At 37.5% G+C, this 22,055-nt stretch overlaps 1 protein-coding gene across 1 annotated transcript in view; it reads right to left on the reverse strand.

The window, feature by feature from the left end:
• The window catches only part of NOTCH2 (notch receptor 2), a 137,372-nt gene that overhangs the window by 86,205 nt on the left and 29,112 nt on the right, over nucleotides 1-22,055 (reverse strand). Inside the window, exon 2 of the mRNA XM_063104308.1 lies at nucleotides 11,668-11,749. Within this exon, the coding sequence (XP_062960378.1) occupies nucleotides 11,668-11,749 (82 nt within the window). The remainder of the gene's footprint in view (nucleotides 1-11,667; nucleotides 11,750-22,055) is intronic.

Genomic DNA, 22,055 nt, shown 5'->3' on the forward strand with positions numbered 1-22,055 from the left:
CTTCATCTGAAGATTGTCTCTCCTTTATGCACATGCTTGCTAGACTCAACTTCTTTCAGCTCCCAGAATATGCTAAAGTGCACTACTTCTCACCTCCAGACCTCTGCACATGCACTCAGCCCAAAACACTTTTCCCCACCCTCTTCTCATAGCTAAGCCCTAAAATTCCTTCAAGCCTCAGCTTAAATGTTATTTCCTCTGAGAAACAGCCCTGACACCCACACTATTTTTTCCCATAACCCTGACATACCACTCATTAGCCTTTATTATGATTATTTTTCTTCCCTGATAGACTAACAATTATTCATCACCATATTCCCAGTGCTTAACACAGTGACTAGCATACAGAAGGCATTCAACTATTCAGGGATCATATTCTTAACAGAAGCCAAAGGGCAAAATGTAAGGGTCCATGGAATTTTTACACCTTGAAAAAACTCCTTAATTACACTTGAATTTTGGGAACCACTAGGTTGAGCTATTTACCCAAAGGATTTTCAATACTAATTAAGATTCCTGTTATATAGAGTACTTCTTAACCCTCACCCACCCCTAAGTCATTCAAAGTGGGCCAACCCCATATGGGGTAGATTATTTTTTCAATCACATTTCCCCTAAAATTTGTGTGTTAACCAACACATACATAGATGCATGCATGCATGAGTGTGCATACACACACAGTCTTCATTCTCTCTTGCACTTTTATTAATCTTTCATTAGCCTTTGGTAAAACATTGACTACATGAACTACCGGGGAGCTGGAGCCCTGAGTGATAGAATATCCTACAAAATAGCCTCCATAGCATGAACTGCTACATTCTTTTGAGACTGGCACTGAAAATTAAATAAGATTTCTAGGAAGAAAAATTAGCATGGGAGCCTGCTTTCCATTCCCCAATGTGAATGGATGACTACCTTCAAAGTTCTGAAGTCCAAAAAATGTCTGAAAGCAGAATAGTTCCAAAAACATATAGTGTGGTCTGAAAAGATTCCTAGTTCAAAAATATTTGTACCCATTTGGGCACCCTGAGTGAAAAGACATAGTGCTGAATCTTTACATTGCCTAATAGGGTCTGGAGAAACAACTCTTAGTCTTAGTTCCAGTCTACATTCTATTCAGTTATGTAACACAGGGTAATTCACTTAACTGTGTTAAGCCTTGTGCTCCTCACATATAAGACAAGTGGGTGAGGTGCTCCCCAAAGTCCCTTCAACCTCCTAAGTGTGATGACTCTACAATCTTGACTTTCAAACTCCCTTACAATAACACCTAAGGATGTAATGGTTCTTCCTGATGTCAAAGCTTGGGGGTCCACTGACCCAGTGGTGTGTACATCCTGACCATTGCCCCACTCCAAGCAGGGGCTCCCTGGGGCAAGAACTTTTGCCTGTGTCTCTTCTACTACCCTTCTAAGTGCACAGACGGTTCAACATACACCTATGTAAATGAATTGTTACCCAACCCACACTTTCAGTTGACCCCTCACAGGAAGCATAAGGAAGCAAAAAACAAGCAATGGAAAAGGAACAATACATTTAAACAAGATAAGGGGAATGAAAAGGAATCCTGAGTCTAAAAGGGACAGAAAGAACTTACCACCTTCCCAAAAACAACTGGCCAACATGAGAGAGCCTGTTTTCTTCAGCACAGAAAAGTGACAGACATTTCAGTCCCTTCATGGAATCTGGCCTTCTGATAAATTACATAAGGCTAAAATGACTGATGCTTGCACATATTAGACAATGGTCTAAGAAAAGAGGCACTAAATTTAAACTCTCAGGGAATCAATCACTTAAGTAAATTCATGTAAGACATAAAAATGATATCTCAATATAGGTATCCTCTCAACACTGCATAAAAGCCTGTCTTATTTCCAGCTCATGATGCTATCATTGATTCTCATAAAATTTAGGAAAAAAACAGGTGATGTCCCATAATTAGAGTTTGTGCCTGAGGAGACTAATTATGAACTCCAGTAGTCAGTGTCAGCCTTTGCTTGGAAGGAAATGAGTAACCTTTTCATTAGTAATCAAGTTCTGTCCATTTCTTACAAGTGACCCAGAAATTCAAGGCCATGAGTGTCAGCAATATGAGACAAAGAATAAGACACCACAAACATTACATACAAATAGGACTAAGACAGAAAACCTAAAGTCAAGGAGGTTCCTGAGGTATTTTTCAGGATGACTAAGGCTTCAGAAGGGGCAAGTTGTTCAGTAAAATAATTCCTGAGGAGATGTGTCTGGCTTACACAATAAGAACCAGCATTTCAAAATCTTAAAGGGACAGGCAGTTAAATGAGTAAGGCACTACCATGGTCTACACAAGAGAATCATAACCACTGTCAAAAAGTTCTCCACACCGAATAGGCAGCCTGGTTTATTCTGGATAATTGAGGGTTTGGATATGTACTATATAATCAGAGGAAACAAGTAGTAAAGGACTTGAGCTAATTTGAGGTAACCAAAGACTTGGCTAACAGATGCTTGCTTACTCTGGATCCCTAAAATGAACTGAATCTGGGCAATAATATGCTGAACAGAAGAGACTTGAGGTTGAGATAGCTGAGTTCTCAGATAAGAGAATCAACTATGCAGTATACAAAAACCAACACTGCTCTCAGTGTCTCTGTTTTTCTATCAATCCCCTATCCCAACCCATTCTTTTTCTTGCCTTAGATTCTTGGATTCTGAGCTTCCTTGCAAAACTTGGCCACAAGTCTACCTGCCTGCTGTGTCTGGCAAGAGCACAAGAATCAACAGGCAAGGCCAAAAAGGTCTGGAGGAGGGAAGGTAATTGCTCCCAGCTGCCCTCTCTTCCTGTCCCCTGGTCCTCCCCTTCACCCTTCATTCTAGGCATTCTATCTCCAAACATTCAAGCTAACATGTGCTAAAGGAATGACTTTTTAAATCACTTATCTGTCACTGTGAAACCAGATCAGTCCAGATACTCGTTAACTAAAACCTCACACAAACTGGAATATAGACAGAAGAGAGTGACCAAATTGCAGAAAAGTTTTGAAACTATGTCATTAAGAAAAAATGATAAAGAAATCGGTAATGATTATTCCAGGAAATAAAAGTCCTTCCTAATCTCCTCAGTCTCCCTACCTCCAACCTTCTCCTACCTAATCATCTCCAAAGCCACCACTAATATTCTAAGATTTAGAATGTAGGTGGTGTACCAAAAATTCTCTGATTTTAGTCTTCTGTCCCACAGTACTTGTTCCCTTGTCTGATTCTCCACAGCTCTCATCATCTGTGATGTCATACTGGGTAATTACAGACTGTTTTATTTTATACATCTATGTATGCCTCATCTCCCCAACAAGACAAAAAGACTTCAGAGGACTGTCACCATCTCTTATGCAGGAGAAACACAGCATTCATTAGCTGACACTCCCTAGGTATGTCTACTTGTGAATAAGGAAGTCAGGAAACGCAGGACTCTTCAGGCTTTTCTGTCTATTCACAATACCCAGCACAATCATCAATCATAGCAGCCAACTCAATAAATACTAGAGTGGTAAATATTAAGTTTTTGCTTGAATAGTGAGGACTCTATTGTGCTTCAGAATCAAATCTAATCTTCAGTGTTCAGGATACAGAATTTTAGGTAGTAACTGCAGGAAAGTAGCCTGAATCTATACAGATTCAATACCCTAAATGCTACTATTCTAAATAAATCCTAATCAGATTATGTTCTCATTAACACTCACCTTCTCCTATTTATGTGAAGAAAAAAACTGAATAGAATGTTCTAGTTGAATGTGTTCACTGAATACCACCTGTCACTTAAATAATGCCTTTCTTAGTCATTGCTTTCATTTTTCTTTTATAAAGCCCTTTTCATAAAGATGAAGTAGAAGACTGTTTAGGAGAGGAACATTTAAACAGAGTTAACTGCATTAATAAGGGAAAGTTGATGGCACCAATCTAAGAATCAGCAATACATTTTTGGACACAGAGGCCTAAGTGCTAGTGAAGGTTACTGACAGTGGATAAATAGGATCTAGGAAATTCAGAGAAACCCAAGAGAAATATTAATTTACCTTACATTAGGATGTAAAGTAAAACTCAACTAGGACAAATATGAAAACAAAACACTCGTATAATATAGTCACATGTACGTACATGCATGCACACTTATACGCGCACACATATGACAATGTGGTGGAGAGGATGCTTAATTTCATTCCTAGCTACTGGATGTTGAGAAGAGGTATTAATGAAAACCACCACAACCACACATTTGTACTGGCCTAAAAAATAAAAAAGTGCTTGGAAATTTTTAGATAATTACATTTTTAAAACATTCTGATCTCCCCCACTCTTTTTCTAGTCCTAATTAAGGGCAGATATAGACAAAATTAAAATGAAAGATTTTATTAAGCTTCTCCATATTCTGAAAGAGAAATATTTCTTGGTTTTTTTAGTCACAAGAAAGAAAACAAAAGAATTCCTACATGAAATTAAAAGTGCTGACAAGCCACAATTGAACAATAAGAAAGAAACTTCACATAAGATTATGATTAACCTGGACACTGTGTTGAAAGAAAACCAGCTAAACTCACATCTATTAATAATGCCAGGTTTGCTGGCCAAAATTAGTTGATTTAACTTATTGGCAATTACTCAAGATGGGCAAAAGGACACAGGCAGAGCTTAAGAAACTCCTTCTACTTCTCTACTGAACACTGAAATATATAAAGGTTTCAACCTAAAGAATAAAGATTAGTTAGAAAGAGTATGGGAATTCTGTTGCTATGCGTTGGTAAGAAGCTGGCAATCAAGACTTTCCTTATAAAAGACCCCTCAGGGACACTTAACTTATTTGTTAAAAGGTTTTTAAAGGGCACAAGTATTAATAATAAGGATCACTTGGGAATGGTACTGTTAAAGGGTTCAGAACTCAAGTCCTAAACAAGGAAAGGCCTCACAGGATATTCACATATATATCTGTAACACTATGCATATGTAAGGTGCTATGTTTAACAACTTGTGACTTTTGTGCTAGCAGCAACATTTATTAGAAGTCATTGAATTTGACCTGTCTCAGCTTCACAGCTGCATTAAAAAATGTCTGGATTTGCTCCTCTTCCATTAGGAAAAAAAGGGAGAAGCTTCAAGTTTTTCAATTTAGTTTTCTCTACTGAAACATACTTTCGCAGACAATATCCTTTATCCCCCCTTCACTGCCCTCTTCTTATATTTTGTCTATAATAATTATACTGAGCTTCAAGCCAAAGGCTGCTTCTCAAAAGTACAGCATTAGCCAAGCCTGGCCCATGTACACTTACATAGCTACAAGCAGGTACAATGTTCTAGTAGTATGCGAGGTATTGAGGCCTGCCTGATGCTGCTGTCACTACTTTAAAGTCAGGAGCTATATAAAGCAGAGTTTTAATCATATTACTGATCTAAAAAGCCATCTTTAACATACAGATTGAGTATCCCTTATCAAAAACACTTGGGAACAGAACTGTTTCAGATTTTGAATTTTTTCAGATTTTGAAATATTTGCATTATAACAATTGAGCATCCTTAATCCAAAAACTCAAAATCCAAAATGCTCCAATGAGCATTTCCTCTGAGCATCATGTCAGTGCTCAAAAAGTTTTGAATACTGGTCAGCTAAAGAGCTATGTGAACCTGGGCAAATTATTTAACCTCTCTGAGCTTCCATATACCCACTGGTAAAATAGGAATATTATCACTACCTCATACAGGGACCAAAATAATTCATATAAAGAGCATAACTAAGGACAAATCCTGGCATATAATAAGTGCTTAGTAAACGTTAACTAGCACTATAGTCTTTAATTTGCCAAAGATCCACTTGCTAACAGGAATTAGAACTCAAACTCAAGTCTGTCTGGCATAAAAACTTATTCCTCTACATGTCACCCAACAGGGTTCTTCCAGTTGCCTTAAACCACTTACCAGTGCCAAACTGAACCACACTGGAGCCTGAGGCATATCTATTTAAACTTTTGATATGTTTTCATGTTTTTTGTACTAATTTTGATTTTTTAAACTATTACATTAAAATATTGTTGATCTTGATTACTGAGTTTTTTGGCACCCCCTTAAATTTCACACCTGAGGTGAGTGCACAACTCCCCTCACCCTAGTCCCATCTCTGCCATTAACTGGTGGTTCTGGTACAGAAGACAATGTTACAGTCAGTTATTGCATACCTGACTTTACAATATTATAGTAAGACTCACTCTGAACTTCTTTAAAAAGTCCAGGTTAATGAATTGGTAATTATTTTAACTTCCCAAAGAAATGTGAAATAATGTGATAAAAATATTAATTGTCACTACTACCACAGACCTTGAGTTATCTGTTATATGTGGTATACGTACACAGCATGCAATAACTCCTGAATTAATAAATCCTTAGCCATCACATTAAGAAAAAAGATTACTCTGTGAAAGGCATTTAATGAGACAAAAGATGGCGTTCTTCATTTTATGTTAAAAAGACAACAGAACCATGGAAGAGTGGCCAGGCTTCTGCTAACATCTTCCTGAAAAATTATGTATATGATGTTCTGCTTAATAGGGCACCCTACTTGAAGGAACCAGGCTGGTAGAACCAGTTTCAGCAGAGAAAAAAGAGAAGGTGATATTTTCCACTGGGTATTTCTTTGATCTGACACTGCCCTATACAACACTGACTGAGTGAAAGGGGAAAATGTGGAGTCTGCCATGACTTTTGAAAATGCCTTTCTGAGGGAACACCACCGCAGCACAAACATTAACAATACATCCTCCACTTCAAGGTGGATTCTGAGAGATTCTGAGTGTCTCTATTCCCTACTTACTATACAAAAATTTATCAAGAGGACAAAGAAGGCAACGGCTCCAATTATTTTGGACGGACTTAGGAGGGTGAGACCACCACCATTATTTGCTAATCCTGGCAAGGAAAACTGTTAGTTGTAATGTTTATTACAGCTAGCAGACAAGTTCTAGAAAAAATGTGAAATGCTTGTATTTTATAACATTTATAATGTTCACTTTAAAATGTAATTTTTAGATAAAATGTAATTTTTAGATAGGCACTTTGGCAAAAACTAGAGATTCTCAAGTGCAAGCACCCATCCATAAAAGCCTATATAACTCATGGTGACTTTCTGTTCTTTCACAACCACCATGCTAGAGACCTCCTAAGTGGTATCTGGGAAATTCTGGAAGACCCCTTTACAGTTCCAATTTTCCTCATTAAAAATAATGGCAGAGTAACTTATATCAGACCAACCCTCTGGATCATAACAATTATAAACTCTAGAGGAGAAACTATTAAAGGCACCAGAGAGCAACCAAAAGCAGGCAGAAACTGGAAGGCATCTGAGCCTCAAAAAAAGGAAAGCAAACTTTTCCCTTTGAAACACACCACATTTATATAGCTTTCACCCAAAGATACTTACCAGTCCGTGCAGCAAAAGAGAAATAGAGTGCAAACAGAAAATGGAAGTCTTACTGGGCTGAGGAATCAGAGGCATCTGGAGCTGTCAAGGCAGCTCGAATTTGAGGAGGAAAAATCATGGAAAAGACAAAACCACAGAGGGGGTAGCCTCAAAGAATGCATACAACTACTCAGATACTTAAATGATTCCTCACTGTGCATTAGCAAGATGAAAGCCAGGAACTCAAGAGAAAGCAAGAGTTGGAAAGCTGAAAAAACTGAGCAGAAGGGCACTGGTGCCGGGGAGACAGAGGTTTGAATTCAAATCCGGCCAAATTAGAGGGGCTTGATAAATACCCTATGGCTTGATAAACCCTCATACTTTCCACTGAATCCCCGAAAGGTCACATTTTAGGATTAAGGACCATATTGCAGGACTAAGATTTGCTCCTTTGGACTAAGGGCTAACCAGAAGTAGATGTACCCTTACGAAGCCTAGAACCAAGTCTCAAAGGATCCAGGTGATCTGCCAATAATGTAACCATCTACTAGGACAAAACCCAACATTTTTTAGTGGAAGATAAACTTCAAAATGCATCACCCACAATGTCCAGTAAATAATTAAAAACCACCGTACATGTGAAGTGAAGGGAAACTGTACCCATAGTCAAGAGAAAGAGCAGTTGATGGAAACATGCCCACAGACAACCCAGATGTTAAGAACTGGTAGACAAGTACTTTAAATAACTGTGATTAATATGTCTTTAAAATGCACATTTTGTAAAGTGTACAAATCATACCCTCACCTTCCTCCTACATCCCAGTGAACTTGAGCTGCCCATGATTTTTAATCAAATTGGGATTTGGAATGGTCTACATTTGAAAGCATGGAGCAAACAACTTGTAATGGTTAATGCCATCCAAACTTAATTATATATTTACACCTCCCACTAGGACAAGGGAGAGAATAAAATGTCTTATCTCTCTGTAGTGAGAGGGCTTTATTAAGATCTGACAGCAACTATTTAGCAGCAATAATTGAGTTTTATGCAAGATTACACAGGTTCTCCTTGTCTGGCCTCACAATCTAATCACAGACCGATGGGGTACTTAGGCTCCTTTACGTGAGAAAAAACAGTTGAGCTGTGTACAAAATTAACCTTTAAAAGTACTTATCCTCATCCGTCAATGTGATCTTATCATGGATTTCTATAATTTCTATAAACAATTATTATATTTTAGCTGAATCAGTAGCATTATGCTCTTTAAACAGATAGTCAGATATCTTCTACTTCAAAACATTTTCCATCAATTCCCAACACCCCCATAAAAGAAATTTGGCTTCAATTCTTGTCTTAATCCACTAAGCAATCTCATGAATAAAAAGATAATGCCATGCCCAGCATGCCTGATACAATTTTTATAAACCTTCTAAGTGTTTTAATATTTATTTACTATTTTGTGAAAATAATACTTATTGAACATTCTGAATTACCTTCTTTCCCCAGCGAAAAAAGCTGGGTTCGTGAAGATATACCAAAAGGACTGCTAAGTACACATTATTTTTGCTTAAAGTTTTGCTTACAATTCTGTAGAGGTTGGCACAGCACTGCAGGAATGATTGACTTGGACTCCTTGATATTTGTTCTCACTTTTTCTACATCCACTTATGTTGACCCCACCACTCCTGAAGATGCTCATATTACTTTTACTATGGTAGAAAAACACTCTCTTTTTATAAGCTTTCTTGTTCATATTGGTCTCCCAAAAGAATGGCTTCGCCAGTTTTTTTTTTTTCCCCCTTACTCTGTCTTTCTCAAGAAGCCTATTTCTCTTACAACAGGGTTGGAAGATATCTGAGGGACCCACCCAGAACTATATACGTTAGCATTCTATACTATCAGCAATTAACAGGTATCCAGGGACAGAATTTAGGCAGCTCCATTTTCAATCAACAAGTGAGTTCCCTGTCCCCCAGCAGTGTTTCTTCCAGAAACAGGGCAAACTTGTCTCCCCGACCTTGGTTGGAGAGTTTGAGACTAGCAACCCATGAATCTGTTTCCTCCCAAAAGAGACCTTTAGTGTCCTTTCTCCTGGTAAGTTCTCAGAGATTAATCTCCCTAGAAATCCTCTCTCCCAATGTCAGAATATAGGCCAACACTTAGAACCTATTTTAAATTCTCCCTACATAAGTTAACAAATTCAATTATCTCCAAATAGAACTTGCCTTTCTGTATGGTACTACCATCCTGGATACTACATGAAATAAATGAAATCTCAAAGGAGAGAACAAGTGTCTCCTTATTTAAGATAAATAGATAAGAGACATGTGAATGATATCTACTGAGCACCTTTCAGTTCAAGAAACACATTGCTGAGCAATAGCTATACACCAAGAACTTACTAGGCATTCATTAACTATACAAAAAAGCATAAAGCCAGGACCTCACAATCTAGTGGGAGAAACAAACATATCATCAATAACCATAATATAATGAATTAACTACCAAAAGAGAGCTGAATAATAGAATAAAGCAAGCAGCTAAGGCACCAGATGCCACAAAGAGACTAAACAAGATTTCAGTAGCCAATTCTAAGGTATTAAGTTCCCTCCCTTATTATCTCCAGTTGTATTTTCATTCTTAGAGGAGAATGTAACACGTTTTTTCTTCCAGCCAGAAAAACTTAAGTGAGCAGCCTATAATCAGTTACATAAAAACTTTCATTTCCAATGTTATCTTTATTCCAACCCAAACAACCTACTGTTAAACTATACTGTCATCACAGCTTAAAATATTTTCACTTTGGTGAAAAAAATTGTTTCTGACTTGGAAAAAGTCTTGTTTATGACATTAAAAAACTTAGATCCTGGTATCAGAATGAACTTGATTAGGAAAAAAAGTCATAATTTTATTTATGGGATTAAATTAAATACCAGAGGAAAAAAAAATGTATTGGATAAACTCACATAAAATGTTTATCAAGCAAGTACACCCAAAGCAAAGAAAAATACACCACATGAAAGTGAAGGAAAAGAAGAGAAATTTCATATTACCAAATCTTATTTTCCCAATATTTTCCATGAAATAAATAGAATGGACAGGATACATGTTCCCATCGAAAATTTTCAATTGAGGCAGAAGGAAAAAAATGGTCTGCAGGAAACCTACATAAGCTCTTTATGAAATTATCTCACACCTTCCACAAACAAACAGTTTGGCTACACTGGGTGGTTGGAGAAAAAGAAAAGAAATGCTCTTGAGCCAAGAACTAGCTTATGTCCTATCCCTCATCCTTAACTCTTTTAACCCCATATAATGACAGGCACCCACAGGCCCTGTTCCCCATCCCACCCTAATCATATACTTATGTCTTCCTTTCCTACGGACTCGCTTTCAAAACTGGAATTTTTTACACTAGAAAAACAAACTTTTATGTGACTGTAATATCACTTATACTGAGCAGAATTAAAGTTAATAACTATCTGATTTGACTTAAAAACAAGATCATTGCTAACATATTGAGGGGTGATTTTTAAGGCTATTCCTTAAAGTGAAAAATATAAGAAAATATACTCAATATATATTAACTAGCCACTCCCTGAAAACTCTTTTTTATAATAAAAATGATAACGGTAAGATAGTAAGAAGTTCTTACTAACCATTAATTTGACATTCACATCCTTCTATCCTCACCCTCCACAAAAACTGCATCAGAAAAGTTCAAGACTCAGTAACATTTCACAGAAGTATTAAAAATAGAGCAGTAGAATCAAATCTTGTCCAGTGTCCTTGCTATGAGTCAAATGTGTCCCCCAAAAGTTCATGTGTTAGAAACTTGATCCCCAATGTAACAGTGTTAAGAAGGTGGGAAATCTGATTATGATATTTGAAAGGTGGAGACTTTGACAGGTGATTGGATTGTGAGGACTGTGCCCTCGTGAATGGATTAATCCATTCATGGAGTAATGAGTTATCATGGGTGTGGACTGTGGTTTTATAAGGAGCACATGAGAGAGCTCTTGCAATTCTCACCATGTGAAAGGCTGTGTCACTAGAGAGTCACCACCAATAAGAAGGCCCTCACCAGGTGTGTTTCTTGGACTGTGGATATCCCAGCCTGCAAAACTGTAAGAAATAAATTTAATTTCCTTATAAATTACCCAGTTTCAGATATTCTGTTATGAGCAACAGAAAATGGAGTAATACAGTCCCACTGTGGAAAAAGAAAATACATGAAGAGAAAACTTACTTGCAGTATCCTGTGCCATTGTGGTAGGTAACACACATTCCTTCATTTACACAGGGCTCATAACCATCCCGACACTGCAATGCTAAAAATAAAACAAACTCACATTAGAAATAAGTCACTAATTATAACCCTCACATACCAAAGAAGTGCAATCCAATCCATGTCAACATTCATTCCCACATCCAACTTTATCTGGGTTTCTCTTTAGAGTTTTTATCAATGATAAGATTAGAAGAAGATGAAAGAGTTTTCATCTTCTGGCTTCTAGGAACATAGAAGCACAGTAGCTCATCCCAAAAGTCTCTTCCACAGTAACTGCTTTTGTGATCTTGAACAACGCTCTTACTTCTCTGTGATTCAATATCCCCAACTGTTACATCTCTATTTCCCAATGATAGTAAAATGATTAAAGCTATAACATCCATGACATGTCATGATCATCTTGGGATTTGGATACTTCACATGAATAATGTAAGGATTATCAATGAATGTTTAGGAAGAGCTGGCTAGAAACTAGATAACCATGACATTAACTAATTACTTAGCCTTCAAGTGAAGTTTTAAAACGGGCCACTTCAAGAAGTAATTGGAAACATCAACAATACTCATTCAGGAAACTAAGGTTGAGAGCCTAGTATGTACCAGATACTATACTAGGATCCAGAAAAAAAAGGAGAAAGGGAATATATAGATAAATGAATAAAACAAAATCTCTAACTTTAATGGGCTCACAAAAAGATGGAGAGCAGATCACGAATAGAGACTGTAAAGAAGGGGTGATCAAAGTATAGAAAATGAAAAGTTGATTTTATACATGCAGATAAAACAAAAATTCTCAAATTCTTGATTCCCTGGTTCCTTTGAAAGACAATGAAAGGCACTTTACCACCTGAGTCCTTCTCAAAAACAGACTACTCAGGAAAAAAAAAAAAAACAGCAACTTTCTTTGATTTCAGCCAGGAGATGAAGTCATCTACCCAAAGTCTGTCACTCACTTGCTGGCTAATTACAATATCTTGATTGCTTAGCTTTCAGAGTTGGAGTTTGCATCACAGAAATGCATAGCAAGAATCCCAATAACAATAGGAAAGGCAAGATAGAAAGAAACCTAACCAAACAATAAAAATAAAAATTGAAGTTCATGAACTCTTTCTTGGAGGTTATTAAAATGTCCATCACCTAGGATGGTTCATGTATAAATACCTGAAAGCAAAATTGAGAAGTGTTCACCTCCAAGTTTCCTGTAGCCACACCACTCTATGCATGAACTGTGCAACATTAGAGGCTCTAGACATGCCCATCCTGGGCATGAAAACCAGCTTCTTTTCACAGCAAGGCCCAGGAACAAGCTGGATGTCAGAACAACTCCTTCATTAACAATTACTGTATAAGAACACTTTATTTACCCAGTACTGTACCAAGTGGTGGAATTATTTGAAAACATTTTTACAGAAATCTCGTCTCATCCTTAAAATATGTTTATCTAAAAAACAGGATAGTAATAATAATAGCAGCTAATACACAGGATGTACTAAAGACCAGGTACTGTCCTAAGCACCTTACATAGATTAACTAATGCTATGATATAGTTAATGTTGTTATATCCATTCCAAGGGTAAGAAAACAGAAAAAGTGACTTGCTTATTGTCACACCAGTAAATCAGAGAGCCAGAATTTGAATCTAGGGAATCTAGACCCATACACTGTGCTCTTAACTAGTGAGATAAGCTGCTTCCCACTACCTGACACTTTTCTTCTCAGGATGGCCGTGGTAGGTATTATTACACCCATTTACCAGAAAGTGAAAGCCCAGGAAGTTAAGTGGCCTCCTCATGGGGCACCACACTGCTAACTGGTGGCAGTAGTCGGCCTAGGACCCAGTTCTCTTACTAAGTCCAACCCATCTCCATGACAGCTATGGAGACCACACAAGCTGTCACTAGGCTGCAGGCCTGAACAGGCAGATTCAGGAAGAGGGTCATCTTGTTGTCCATATCCCACTTCCCTGTAAGACTCCAATGCTCCCTCTTCCCACACTGATAAGCCCAATGCAACAACTATAATTAAAACAGTTAATGTCAGGTTATTTCCTCCATACCAAAGTTCTCAAACTGATTTTTTCATTCTCTTTAGACACTTTTATTAGTTTCGATGAAGACTTCCTGGCTTTTTTCTATTTGCTTTTTTTTTCTTTAAATAAAAAATAAAGCCACTCAGTAGGAAAGGAATGTCCTGAAAACATGAAGCAAGCTGCAACTCTCTCCCCCTGCAAGATCCTGGTGCAATGAAGGGAGTGAAGAGAGTTGAAATCCTCCTCTACTCCTACCTGTGCAACTGCAAGCAAAGCACAACCTCAAGGGGGCCCAATTTCCCTACCTATAAACCAAGGTGAGGTGAACTTAATGCCCTTGAAGGTCTCCTGTGATCCAACAGTGACACCTCCCTCATTAAAAGTACATGAACAGCATGCTCGGTACCTGGGGAAATCTATCCAGGAGGACATAAGGATCTGGCTACCCATGACTCAGAAAGCCATGGGTGCAAAAAAAAAAAAAAAAAAATCACAGCCTGTTCCTATTAAGTGTCCTGGCAAATCATTACAGTGGCAGGTTCAGAGAAATACAAACAACCCAAAGTCAATATGTGGCAATTAACCTAGCAAGTAACTTTACAGCCTAGTGTTAGTAAACCAATCAAATTCAGTGACCAAAAAAAGAGGTGGGCTTACCAGGCTAATAATTAATGCTATTTGGCTGATTTGTGGGATCACGCTACCTTGAACCTTTGACATTTACTAAACTATGGTTCTCAAACTTTAGTATGCATCAGAATTACCTGGAGGGATTGTTAAAATAGAGTGCTAGACTCAACCCCCACAGTTTCTGACTGAGTAGGTCTAGAGATGGCCTGAGAATTTGCATTCCTAACAAGTTCCCAAGTGCTGCTGATGCTCCAGGTCTGAACAAGCACACTGTGAGAACAACGGTATAAAGGCATGAGTGTCCGTCCTAAGGAATTTCCTAAAGGCACATAATCCACTAGAGGTCTTGGATGATCAAGGTGATTCTACAAGCACACTTCAAAAAGTTCGTGGAAAGATTTGTATTATCTGTAAAGCTACCCAATTCCTATACTAATTGTAGGGTTAAGCAAATCATAACTAAAGCCAAAATGTTTCATTATTTTAGTTACACTAAGTTTTCTATTTGTATTGTCAGGGCTAGGGCTTAGAACTCCTTCAAGCCCATTTTACAGACTAGTCACCAGACCCCTCACATGCAGATCCACTCCAGGTAACTGGGAAAGATCCCAGAAGCCACTGGCACACGACACAGCTCAGACCTCAGCAGTAGCAGCAGCTTACAATAGATCCAGCAGCAGTAGCGTCACCCTGTGGCCCCCTGGGGGCGGAGAGCCCCAGGGATCAGAGCCATTCATCCTTTATACTTAAGTCCATAACCCAGGACACCTGGGTGCACGTGTGCAATTACGTTAGACAATAACCAGGGAATATCTGGGCACACGTGCATATTTACATCAAATGCTCGGCAACACTCTGAACATCCGAGGGGCCCTAACCATTTTCCTTCACGTTCTCTACATTATCTTTCCAATCTATTTTTCCACAAAAATTTTTAAGTACCTTCATATATTACCTGAATATAACAAAAGAAAAATAAAGTAAAATTTGACACTCATGACTTTATTCAGGGGCTATTTCTAAATAAATACTGTTATTATTTGCCATACAAGTATAAAGAGAAGTTAAAACTTTGATAACTCGAAATCATGAAGGTAAGGCTGGCAAAGACTTCACCTCAAAATTCGATTTACTTTTTTTCCATTGTAAAATATTTATGAAATTAAAGGCAGCTTCATATTTGTAGAGTAAAAAACAAAATGCAAAATCATACCATAGTTAGAGAATAGATGCTTAAACTAATGTTTACTAGTCACTCACAAAGAGTTACTATTTTCCCAAATTTTCATCTTAAGCCACAAACAGCAGACACTTACTAAATACTGACTGAAATCAATCTTATATACTGTGTCTGTCACTGTTCGTGTATGCTCCCCCAGCCCCACTCCACCCCAAAAAGGAAAAAGAAGTAGTGAATTTCAATCTTATTACTCCATCACTTGGCAATGTAGTACAAAATATAGAAGCCAATTTCTAATTTTCACACTGAAAGTGCAGTGTGTTTAGGAACTAGCTTTCTAATATTCAGAACATACAGAGTAGTTACTGTGGGCAGGCGCAGGCCCTGATGCCGCGATTAACAGAATAAAATGCCTGTCCTCATGAACCTTATAGAAATCAGGGAAAGATGAATAATAAATGAATAAATAAATAAAATCACTTCAGATAGTGATAAATGACAAGGTCTGTTAGAAACAAAACCCAGCAATGGGATACAAGGCAATCACAAAGGCTGGGGTGTTGGGGTGTACTTAGATAAAGAGTCTAGAAAAGGCTTCCCTGAGAAGTATCCTTTCAGTTAAGACTTAAGGGAACAAGAGTCATAAGATATGAGGGAAGAGCATCCCAGGCAGAGGAAAACAACAAATGTAAAGGCCTTGAGGTGGGGATGATACTAGTATTCCAGGTCTTCATGGCTAGAGATTATTAACCAAAGAGAAGAGTGACAGGAGACAGGCCAAGGAGGCAGTCAGGGGTTAGATCACAGAAGGCTGTGGTAAGGATCACAGCTTCTACTCTTAAGTGGGAGGGTAAACTGGGGGGCTGTTTGAAGCAAGGAAAACATCACAGATTTATGTTTGAAAAAAAGTCAGATTATGAAATGCTCCAGTGAGTGAAGCGTTTTTTTGTATTTCCTTCTCATATAAGCTTATTCAAGTCATCCCTTTTTAGACTAGACTAAAGACATCCATTTTTCTAGCACCCCCAAAATGGCTAGGATTTTATTCTAATCACATCTAACCTTCCAGTAGCACCACTACTCTCTAACCTGCAATGGCTTTCAGTTCTTACTCAGTTCTCAGAACTTGCTCTTGGTTTGGCTCTCAGAAGAACTAGCTGAGAGGTCTACGCAGTACCTTCACAGTACCAAGCCTGGCATTTTTTCTTCCATGGACATCTTTTTTTTTTTTTTTACTTCATCCAGTCTACTCTCATGCTGGCCTTCAAGATCAAAGCTTACCCTCCCTGGTACTACCTCCAAGCACTCTGACTGTACTGTCTGATCAGTTTAACCCCTCTTGCTGGAACAGATCATCACCAAACTCAGTTTCACGCCTCCACTCATGTCTCTGCTGCCTCTGATTGCTGCCTTCAGTTTACTATCTAAATTCTACCCATTCCTCCAAGCCCCACCTCACCTCCTGCCTCATCCACAAAGCTTCCCTTGATGGTTCTGGTCCTCAAAGAGCCACCCACATCCCTATTCTTGCAACACTCATAACTCAAGAACTTAGCATTTAATTCTACATTGTCTTCTAGTTCTCTCTGCTTTTTCCCTTTTTAAGTTCCTAGAAGATAGAAAACATTTTTTTTTCTTTATATTTGAAACAATGCAGGCTAGCGGTTGAAAGCATGGATGCTGAAATCAGATGGATCTGGGTGTGAATTCTAGCTCCCCATTTACTATCTCTGTATCCTCTTTGTTCTTCAGTTTCTTCACAAAGATAAATCTAAAGATTATCTTTAAATAAAGAGAATCTCTCTCAGAGTTCTGGTGAAAATTCACTGAATTAATACATTTAAAGGGCCTAGAACAATCAATGCCTGATACATAGTAAGAACTCAAGAAAGAGTAACTCACATAGTAGATGCTTAAATTCTTGGTTAATTGATTGCATGATAAATGATGCCTTTAGGAAACTTGTTTTATCAATCAGACCCTAGTTTAAACAAACTGAGAAATCTGGAAAAATAGGAGAGCCCTATCCAATTTAGGATGTGCTATCAATAAACAGAATAAGTTCTTCCCAAGTGCCATCACTAACAGTCTAATAAAAGACATACCAAACTACTATCACTACTACTATTACTATTACTACTACTACTACTACTACTACTACTACTACTACAACACACACACACACACACACACACACACACACACACACACACACACACACACACCTACCTCACTGCTCCTTTTAAAAGGTATAGCACCGCAGGCATAATAAGAAGTGATTCACTAAAGGTAAAATAAACACTTTTATGACCAAAAATGTCATTCAACTTTAACACAGTTCTAATATTTGTTGAACAACTACTGTTAGCATTGCCCTCTACTAGGCATTCCATGGAAATCAAACACAAATAAAACAATCTCTGCCCTCATGGTCCTTACCATCTAATGAAGAGAAGTTAGGGTAGAGGCACAGAGAATGTGACCTGTCCAAATGACTAAGAAAAGTATGAACAAAATAAAAATTGCTTTTATTATATACCCTTAGCATACTCTCTTAATATCAACTTCAGAATCACTCTAAAAAGAACCTTTAAGAAATACAGCATGGGGCCGACCCCGTGGCGCACTCGGGAGAGTGCAGCGCTGGGAGCGCAGCGACACTCCCGCCACGGGTTCGGATCCTTTTTCCTATATAGGAATGGCCGGTGCGCTCACTGGCTGAGCGCAGTGTGGGGCGATCCCCTTACCGGTCACGAAAAAGACAAAAAAAAAAAAGAAATACAGCATGAATCCTTGTTGTTTAGCACTAACTGTAACTCAGTCTAGATAAGGCTGTAGTATTTATTCAAGTTTATCAGCCTCAATTGTATGTAAATACTGTAAACAACAGAATAAGCTGTCATTGATTTTTACCAGTTCCAGTGCCTCAGGAATTTACCCATTTACGGATAGGCCAAAGGTATCTAGACTTGATGGAATCTTCCTTAAAATTTCCTCTAGGCATTTACCTAGATTTTCCAGGGCTTTTCAATATCATGCCAGCCACATTCTTAAAAGCCTCCTTTTGTTTTAAGAATCTCTGACGCGAGTAATTAAGTCTGTACCCAAGCCAGTGTAATCTGAGCAGCCTTCAATGTGTTTCACTTGTTGCATTTACATGTAATCGTTTTAAATTGGCGTTACTTGTTGCTTTGTAGCCTCTTCAAATAAGCCTCTGTCTGTTGTCTATCTCACATGATTTTTTTCACATCCTGCTCCCACTGTCTGTAGTTTTTATCTGTTTGTACTTATATCCACTGCTCGCTTAGAAGAATGCCTTGAATGCCTGGGGTTCCTAAAATATGTAAAGAGAAGTTAATACAGGGCTCTTTTAATTTTTTCTTTAATGTTTATGCAAATTTCAGGTACCAGTATTTGAGAGCGATGAAGTCTGAGTTACACCCTAGGATCTTGGCTGCGGGTGGCTGCTGTTACTTCTGGCACAAGGTCTCAGGAAGAGGCTCAGTCAAATGAACAAAGCAAAGCTTTCAAAAGTGACTGCTTGCATTATTACCAAAAATAGGAGAATTGAGGGCATACAGGGAGATATCAGGGATTTGCAATGATTCTCATAGCACCCTGCAATTTCAAACAACAAACCTTTCACTTAATCTTTTATTCCATTTTTTGGGATCAAGCCATAAGAAAAATCCAAACAAACAGAAGAAGTGCAGAAGCTTCAAATCCCAAGTGGTACATTTAAATAAAAACAAAGTGTAGAAACATCTGTCTTCCTACTTGAAAATTCTTCCCGATTAAAAGGCAAAAAAAAGCAAAGAGAGATACCAATTTTACTTTCCTGATAGTGTTCCAAATCTTTACAAATATCATCTAATAGAAAATATGTTTCCTACCTGAGAGATGCTGATACCAGATCCAGAGATTAAGACTTAGGCTGTAGGGTTTATAGAAAAATATTACTGCTTTTCAAAAACTAAAAATATGCCTTGATTTTTTTAAAAAAAAATGAACTTATAAATAAGAGTATTTTTGACATTACTCATATAATTTTCATTTTATAAAGGTATTCATCCCAGTGAGTTCATAAATCTAGAATAATCTTTGATTTTAAAAATTCCAGTTTGTCCTATTTTATAATACTGGATTTACTGCAAAAAAAAAATAACATTAATCAATATTTGTTATCCTATATTGAAATCTACTGTGCACTGTTTCTTCTTTTTTATTTTTCTGCCTTTTTAAAGACTGCTGAAAAAAATTAAACTTATTCATGACTTAAATTTCAAACCGGGTTTGGGGTATAAAACTAACACATTTAGCTTTTCCACATGAAATTCAAGGTTTGAAAAATCCACATACTCGTATACTTATAAATCAGGATATGGCCAATTTGTTAGTGATTACCTCCATACACATGTACATTCTTCCACCTGGAAAATACTTCCTCTCTCTTTCATTCTTCACCATCTTGTTAAATTCCTACTCACATTTCAAATCATAGATAAAGCATTAAGAAGCCCTCAGAGCCTCCAGTGTGATTGAAATGTTCCTCCTCTGTGCTCCCATTGCATCACAGGCAAATGGATTCTAAGTGCTCACCCATCTCTCTCCTCAATCTCTACGCAAATTCCCTAAAGGCAGTGACCATGATTGCACACCTGGCTCATCTTTGTATACCTGGGACCCAACACAGTCCTGGACAGCAGGTACTCAATACTCAATAAGATATTCAATGAGCTAAATATCCATAACCAAGACAAAAACCTATTAACAAACTTATCAGTTTATGTATTTAAAATGTTCTAAGGCTTCCATTTTAATAAGCATAGCATAACTCAAATGTGACTTTGCCTATAATTCCAATCTCACTTTGTGTAAGTAGAAAAGTAAAATGAAAAAGAAAAATGGTGCAAATTTCCTGACCTTTAACAAGGATGAAAAGTTGAGAGAGTGGAATTGTATTTTGCTCATCTTCCCGTAACTAAAACACTTTTGAAAGTTCTTGTCCTAAATTTGCATGAATGAAAATATACTCCCCAGCCTGCACCCTGTGAATCTGAAGCCATGTGTATTATGGTAAAAACTGATTGAAATAGGTTGAACAGAAGCCAAAATGATTTACATCTAAACAGCAAATGCAGAAAACATAGTAATAAAAATTCCAAGTGAATGGTAAGCTAAAATAGTCTGTTTTCATTGTACAGTACCATTTTCCCCATAAGTAGATTCACTGATACACATCCACAAAACAATAAGCACCAATGTGATCCAAAGAAGCACCAATGTGATCCAAAGAAGCACCAATGTATCTCTTCAGTTTAAGTACCTAACCCTTTGTAAAATGACACTGACCATAATAATCACAGGGTTTACATGTCCAAAAGGTTCAGGATCTCAGTGCAACAGAACCCAACAGAGAGGAAGAAGCTATATCATATCTAGAAGTAAGGGCTATACGTTTGTGTGCTGCTTAGTGGTCAAAAAAGGCCAATCTGAGGTGTTATTCCATTGTCTTATATCTTCTATTTCTGTTCTGTTCTATTATCTATGTCTGTTCTGCTACTGAGATAAATTTTGCCTGTCACCAATTTCCTGTGGTTTTAGCAAACCATCCCTTTTAAAAGCTTTCTAAAGACTATTTTGTTAGGTACAGTTTAATTCTTTTAAAAGTCCTTAATTTTAAATACATGCTTTTAAGTACCTTTGCTGAAAAAAAAAATTTATAAATGTATACAATCTTCTTGCTACCCACCCAAAAGAAACTAAGTGTTCTTTTAGCTTAAATTGTTCAGAACACTTTTTAAATGAAGTATGCAATTTCTAGTGTTTGTTAATTTAGAGGCAGACCCGCAAACAGGAAGAATAAGGGACAAAATCATGTTGAAAATGGAAAAACATAAGATCGTTACATGTTATTATATAATTTCATGGAGATTTCCCAAAATCAAATAGGGAAAATCCAGAGAACAGTCTCAGATTTCACCATGGGCATCTGTCCCCACAGCCTTTTTTTTTTTTTTTTTTTTTTTTAAAAAAATCTCTTGGGCAGTTGCAACAAAGGCTACTAACAATTGTGAGCCAAGGCTGGGAAGGGGAGTTACCACAATACCATAATCAATGGACTGTGCAAATGGTAGACAGGAGATCATCAGTTTGTCCTACATAAAGCACAACTACACATATAGCTAACTATTCTTAAGTCAGTTTGCAGAACCGAAGGTCCTAACATTTGGGTTATTTATATTATTATTAGCTGGGTCACAGAGCCCTATACCTTCAGCCAAAACAAACCCTGTTCACCTGTGTACAGTATTCAAAAAAAAATTCCTGCACATATCACTGAGAATTGTCTAAATCCAAGAGCCTCAAAAGGTCTGAAACCCCTGGATCATACCCAGGATATTTCAAATAAGCAGAGAAGCTAGCATTATGAGGGAAATATCTAAATCTGGAGATGATAAATGCATATCATTCCCATTTCCAGAGAACATGCCTAGGGACAAAAAC

Source organism: Cynocephalus volans, chromosome 8 (assembly GCF_027409185.1).
Source record: "Cynocephalus volans isolate mCynVol1 chromosome 8, mCynVol1.pri, whole genome shotgun sequence".
Classification (NCBI taxonomy): domain Eukaryota; kingdom Metazoa; phylum Chordata; class Mammalia; order Dermoptera; family Cynocephalidae; genus Cynocephalus; species Cynocephalus volans.